The sequence below is a fragment of the Montipora foliosa genome, chromosome 5 (assembly GCF_036669935.1).
Source record: "Montipora foliosa isolate CH-2021 chromosome 5, ASM3666993v2, whole genome shotgun sequence".
NCBI lineage: Eukaryota > Metazoa > Cnidaria > Anthozoa > Scleractinia > Acroporidae > Montipora > Montipora foliosa.
The window spans coordinates 16,888,368-16,895,387 of record NC_090873.1 but is presented as its reverse complement, the minus strand read 5'-3'; the positions used below and the strand labels follow the sequence as shown (position 1 = coordinate 16,895,387).

The window sequence follows — 7,020 nt, the reverse complement described above, 5'->3', positions numbered from 1 at the left end:
GCCTTATTCACGATAGCCGCCATGTTGGTTTTCATGCAAATTAGCTATGCAAATTAGCCATGCAAACATTGAAAAAAAAAGCAATTTGCGGAAATCGGCTCAACGAAATATTGAAATAACATTGCAAAAAGTCCATTTTAGTATTTAGAATTAAGTACCTTTCATAAATTTTTTTTATCTTTTGATTGCCTTTGACATTTTGACTTTCTACTTCGTTATCTGCTCATTTTTCGCTAAAAAAAACGTCGAAGTAACTTGTGTAATGATTGTATTTTACTGCTTTGGTGATAAACATTCAATGAACGTGAAACAAATCATCTGTGTGGCTCAGGTGTTCGTTATAACCTCTCGAACTTGTGTTGTTTGCCCCCAAAGAAGTGTGTAGCTAATTTGCATGATAATAGCAAATCCAACATGGCGGCCATTGTGAATAAGGTCTATTTATTTCTCCTCGAGGCGAACGAATTTGCGGCGAAAAAAAAAGTTCGAACTTCAGGATTAAGTGGCGCTCAAAATTAATAAAATGGAAAAGGAAACGCCCCTTCATCCAAATGTGCTACTTGCTCAAATTGTAGAATTTGAAGGTGGCTGTGTCAAAATAATCACAAAGCTTGGATTTATCACTGAAAACAAGCTCGGCAAAATTTAAAAGAAACAAATATATTATTTGAGCATTCAAAAGAAATAACAATTACAAGAGCCTACAAAATGGCTTCTGATCAATGGATTGTGAAATCCTTTTTCCTGACTTTCAAAGTTTTGTTTTCGCTTTCTTTTGGTTATTACGAATACGAAGTAAGCAAAAGATAGAGCAAATAACTAAGCAAATTAAAAATTAACAGTGCATCACGTATGTTTCAGTTCTTTTATTCCTTTGAAGATATTTCAATATTGTTGCCCCCCTCCTAATGAGATTCATCAATGAACATATGATGTCCTTCTATAAAGCCCTGAGAAAGAAAAGTAGAATCATTCGGTTATAATGCATAGTATGCCTAACCATTTAAAATCAGTTCCTAGACTTAATTCTTGGGTTGCACGTGACGTCATAAAAAAAATAGAACACAAAACTAAAGAGCCTTTTGAGTTTTTTTCAGCTCGGTACCGTGCTTCGTTTCGAAAATAGAGCAGTTTGAATTTCAGAGTTTTTCACAGTACGTGACATGTTGACGGCTTTCGAAAAACACGCCAGTTGCATAAAAACATTGATTCCCCTCGTGTTTTTGTGGTCTAAACAGCCCATATACTAGGAGAAGTGTCATACGAATGTTTGCTTGTTCATAATAAAGCAGAAAGTGTTAAAGACAGCCAAACTAAATTCCACATGTTTCTGCAGGTTTCCGGCCGCCATGTTGGTGTACTTCGGCAGTACATAATAATTTTAGCCTTTCTGGTTAAAGGTTTCTTGATTTTGTAGCGGTAATACATCGTGTGCAGCGCAGAAGAGAGCTTTTCTTCGAGGAAAAAAAAATCCTCTCAGAGTCAACGTGGCTACTTTCACAAGTAGGTCGCCATGCAATGGTGTGGCAATGGTGTGGCAAACTCAACGCTGACATCAAACAGCGTGATTTGTGAATTGCTTCAATTTTGAGCCAAGGTTCATGTCTTGGCGGCAAACAAGCTGTTCATTCATGCCTCGCGAGAGCCACTGTTTGAAGTGAAGAAAGTAAAGCAAGTCTCGAGAGGATCAGTTGAGGCGGGAGTCCCTCGAAATTCGCTTGGCTTGGAGAAAGTAAATGTTTAGCGTGATGTTGATATTTACAATTGTAGCTTGCTCGTAAGCTCTCTGTTATTTTCGCAAGCGGCGTGATTTGCAAGGAATTGTCAATCCTTTCGAGGATTGCTTGACTTGCTGAAAATAACTTTCACGCGAGACTCCTTGCAGTCTACTGTACTCATGGAGCGTTCCTCAAATGACGCTGTTGATGTCAGCGTGGAGTTTTCAGGGGCACCCAACGTCAATTTTCGGAAGACGATTTGAGGTCTAGAATTTTCGGAACATTTGTTGTAAAATTTCTTGCTTGCCTGCCTGTCCTAGGATTTTCGAACATCTGAAAAATGGTGTAATTTCCCATTTTTATTTACCCTAAAAAGGGTCACCTAGAATTTTCGGGAGCCTTTTTTCTACCTGAGATTTTCGAAAAGGTAAGTTTTGATCCCTATAATTTTCGGATCACAAGACTTTCAGCTAGGAAATCCGAACAGACGAAAATTTTTAGGGCAGAAAAATATGCCTATATCTACCGTTTCAATACCAAAATACGTTTAACAATAACAATGTTATGTTTAAATGGTTTTGAACGATATTCTCGTTGGGTGCCCCTGAGTTTTGCAACTCGATTGCATGGCAACCTATTTGACCGAATGACTTTGACCGGAATTCCTCTGCCCATATGCAGAGACCAAATACACAGCATGTTTCACAACTTTTGTAATGCTGGACATCTACTCTTCACTCCAACCAACTTTTAACCACTTCGACAAGATAAAGGAATGAAGGATTATTGCGTGAGAATCAGTCCGACCTCAAAGTGACCTTACCGATTTAAAAGATATCACATGTAAATCATATCACTGATGCTTTTTTGTACCTGATTGCGCTACTTGATTATACATTAATTTTAGTCACACTCAACTGAGATGCAAAACACGACTTTTCGAACGTTTACTTAGCGTTAGATATTGACAGATTTTGTAGTTGGCTTTTCAAATGAAAGGGCCGGTTTTATCGCGGGCAGCCAACTCAGTCATCGTATATCGCTGAAATATTTTTACGATATTTAGACCAGTCCCTCTTGCAGTTTAAAATCAGTTAAAAGCAAAGTGTTTGAATATCTGAGACCGACCGATATTCCAGTCTTTTCAGTTTAAATGAGCAAACGAAAAACAGTGTCTGAAACATTTTTCCTTTCAGTCCCCCATCAAGGTGGATAAAAAAAGGATAAAAATTCATGAACCATGAGGGGTTTTTTTCTCGATAAAATGAGCCACAGACGAAGACAGGCCTTAATTCAGTAGAATTATGCCGACCTTGGGGTCTGTATAGAATTTAGCAGTTAAATTTGTATTGAACTCGTTTTATTTTAAAGTCTTAAGGACTGATGAGAGGGTTTTACAACCCGGCTCAGGAAGTTATCCAAAGTGAAGGGAAAATGTGCGTAGTAGTGTCTTGCGACAAAAGGTTAGTTCAAACAAAAAACACAGTTAGCCAAGCGGGCTTTGCTTTCTGTATGAATTACCACAAAACAGCTAATCTCAGCTGAGTCCTTCATTCAAACCAACCTTATTGAAGGTTGAAAGAAGTTTGTTTAGCCGGTCAGATGTGATTTTAACAGCATTTGATCTTTTCTCTAGGCACTTGAAGCTCTGACTCGTGTAGCTTCTATTTTAATTCCAAACCAAAGCACAAGTACTGGAGATCACCGAGAATCATCCGCGGGTATGGAAAGACAGCGATAAGATTGAAGCCCCACTTCTTGTATAATCTAACTGCAGGTATTTGTGCACTGGTGGTCGTCAGGACAAGTTTACCAAACCGTTGATCCTTCGCGTGTTGGCAAAGTTCATCAAGCAGCTTTTTGGCGATTCCCATTCGTCTACAAACTGTTGAGACAGACATTCTCTGCAGCCCAGCGACTCTTGGCTTGTGACTACAGTTATTAACCAATCCAACCATGCCAACAACCTTTCCTTCCCATTCAGCAACCCACATGTGAGATCCATTTCCCGACATGTATGTCTTCTCTATATCCTTTAGGTCCGTTGCTAAGCACGAATTGATAAATTTCCAGCATTCAATATAGATGTTAACGTATAAAAAGGCCATCATAAAAACGCAAAGAAAGGTGTAAAAGGCCAGAATCCAAAATGTCCACATAAAGGCCGCAAGACTGACAAGCACACCCAGAGCTGCAAGGATCCAACAGTACTTAGGCAAGACAACTCGGGCCACAAGGCTTATCAACTGTTCCATTCCTTCAGTGAAGACCTTTCGGCAGCCATCATAATCTGAGCTCTGGTACGAGCGTATTTTCACATTAACTACTTTAATTTTCGCCAAGGGTGAATTTGACTTTGCAACAATCACCTTGGAGGACGACATAGCCTATGAAGTGTGTTTGATAAATAAAAGACAATGATTTTGTTAGTTGAAGTTGGTTTTTCAGACATAAATTAGAATGGCTTAGAGTGCAAAATAATTTCAACAACGCCGGTTAAGCGACCTAATGAGAAAACTCGGCTAACTTCCCTATATGGCTTCCATAAATGTAGCCAACATTATCAAGATGGATGATGATAGATTAGTGTTAAAGGAGAAGACAAAGCTAAAATCGACACAAGACTTTAGTGATTTGTTAAGGCATGAGTATGCCCTTTGTCCACTTCACGCCTCGACATTTAGTGTAATTTTTGCTCGCCCGTGGGAAACAAACTATTTATATTTCCTCAAATTCATAGCATGTTTTGTAGGATGAGCATTAAAATGCATAGATATATCTGGAACTACGAGCAGGTCGCATGTAAAATTTTGCTCAGCTTTATTTTCCCGGCTACATGTATTGTAGACGAATTCAAATATTTATCATGGTTTCGTGGCATTTGATAAAGTTATTTGGCTTTACGCTCTACGCGTGCTTTGCAATTGCCCTTCTTTTTTTTCTTTTTTTTTTTTTTTTGATAAGCTGTTCATTTACGGATTCCATTAAAGCATAAGAACTAAACACTTGCAACTGTCGTTTATGAATTAAACGGCTTCCTCCAACTTACTTGAATCTCCGAACTTCCATGTCATTAGGTTTCTTTTTTCTACGAGTATGTTGCAAATCTGGCAACATAATGCTGCCTTAAGAAAACTTGTGATGCCTTAGTGTTTTTTTGCTCGTCACCTGTCGATTCATACTGCACCAGACGGGCAACATTTTGTCACTGCCGTGACCTTGATTGCACGTCTTCATAAAATTAGTTGCGACCAGGCAAACAACACGTTCTCTAAGACGAACATACTAAACATTATAAGACTTTTCATTGCGATGTTACCTTCGGAGGCAGCTAAAAATCAATTCTTAACGAATGTACTTACAAGGTTGATAATTCCTCTCCTGTTTGCAAAATTCAGATCTTTCAACCCGTAAATGGCAACCAAGCAGCACAACACGCAGAAATAGCAACGGACAAAATATGTGATTTTGGCTTTTCCAATATAGTGCGACTACGTGCCTTCACTGTGGGTCTTATTACTATGTTTACTAATCTACGTGTTGGTATTGTAATTAATCCGGATGATGAAAGGCTCCGTTGCGCCGCGTGAACCACAATATCACGAGACAACTGCTCGTTCGTCCAATCACAATGCGGTTGGAGAAGTTGAAAAACGTGATGTGCAGACAAAACAACAATCATAGCCTGTTTAATTGTACTTTCAACAGATCTAGAATTGAACCGATATAGTATATCTTTCATTTGTGGTTTTTTTTTTCTGTACTATTATTGTCTCTTTTTCCGTTTAAAGAAACGACTAACCTTGAACAGATTGGGATAAAAGTGAGAGACTGGATGCGGGTATTGCACGATTACTTTTCAAGGACAGAAATTAACGCGAACTGGATCTCTCACCAGCAGAAATATTTGGTGAATCTTTCAAAGCACTCATGCACTATTTCCTCCAGCCAGAGAAAAATAATTTGCGCTTTAAAAACATGTGAAAAGAATTATTCGTTTATTGAAATAAATCGGTAACCTACGCCGCACGTTCCGACTTTCAGTAGTTGTCGTTGCCTCAAATATATATAGGCGTGAAAAAAGCCATGTGGTGGACATTAAAAAAGGGCCATAAGCGAGCAAATATTGGGTAACATTTGGCTCTGTACTTTTGGTTGCATCGGTGTAGATTTTGACAAGAACTATGGGAGTTCTCAGAGGCGTGGTTCAAACCAAAGTAGTATCTGCGCACGCTGTACGGGCCTATTTGCTGGAAAAAAGACGAAGCAAGGAATGAGTTGCATGTGGAGCTGCCACTTACAGAGGTGCCTACAACACTCATCTGATATGTTAGCTTCGCCGTGGTAATGAGGCCCAGCAAGGCCGAAACAGCTGTCCGTGGCTGCTTATAGGCCACTTTCGGTATATTATAAATTCAGTCCTAAACGAAAGGCATCATCTCGAGGCTCTGGGGAATAAATATAAGGATTTGTAGGAGTTTATTCCCCAGAGCCTCTAGATGATACCGTTTGTTTAAGACTGAATTTTAATATATTGAAAGTGGGCTATTGACCGGGTAGAATGGTTGTGCGCATGGGTGATGTGTTGGCCACACCGGGTTGGTGTTAGCGTGTGTCACCTTGCTTTTTTGTGTGCTTTTTTTCTATTTGGTGACCACGGATTCACACTCCCTAGCGACATTATAGGTAGCATTAAGTGCGCAATAACAGAAGAATTAAAAATTACATGAATTTCAATAGTAAATTAAAATGCAACCATTAGGAAAGTGATGAATATCACTTTGCTCTTCATTTCGACTGACGTTCTCATCAGTATGTACGGCAAACCCACCAACAAGCGACAAAGGGCTAACGCCCAGTTAAAAGGTCAGCAGCATTCCAGCAATGGTGCTGTCAAGAAACGCGTCTCACATCTTGAGAGCCTTAAACCTGGCGAGCTGTTTTTTTTTTTGTTGTGATAGGAACAAGGATAAACGTTCGAATAATGATCATATTTTGGCTACCCTACTGCCGAATGAACTGTCTTTCACAGTATAGCACTTATGATAGTAAAGTTATGTAGAGTTTTTGGTTGGAAAAAAGGGTTAGCCCTGGTACGGAAAAGAGTCCCACACAAATACCGCGGTACTGAAATACCGTGGGAAAGGAAAGGAACTGTATTTAAGTTTCTAGTCATTTAACACTGCAGCACTAATTTGGGACACTGTAAATTGAAAATCAAATCAAATGTCGGTTTTTGAGGAGAGGAGAAAACCGGAGTACCCGGCGGAGAAAAGCCTCTCAGCGCAAAATAGAGAACAAA

General features: G+C 39.3%; 1 protein-coding gene across 2 annotated transcripts; it reads right to left on the bottom strand.

Moving 5' to 3' along the window:
* Positions 1 to 648: 648 nt before the first annotated feature.
* On the bottom strand, positions 649 to 5,217 carry LOC138003706 (probable N-acetyltransferase CML1). Of its 2 annotated transcripts, none has more exons than XM_068849913.1 (2): positions 4,768 to 5,054; positions 649 to 4,105 (listed from the first exon to the last, which is right to left on the bottom strand). In XM_068849913.1, the coding sequence occupies exon 2, from the start codon at positions 4,100 to 4,102 to the stop codon at positions 3,383 to 3,385; it is 720 nt and encodes a 239-aa protein (XP_068706014.1). In that variant the 5' UTR covers positions 4,103 to 4,105; positions 4,768 to 5,054; the 3' UTR covers positions 649 to 3,382. The 2 variants fall into 2 exon arrangements, with proteins under 2 accessions (XP_068706014.1, XP_068706013.1); XM_068849912.1 differs by lacking the exon at positions 4,768 to 5,054 and adding an exon at positions 5,081 to 5,217 and having other exon boundaries at positions 650 to 4,105.
* Between the last annotated feature and the right edge of the window lie 1,803 nt (positions 5,218 to 7,020).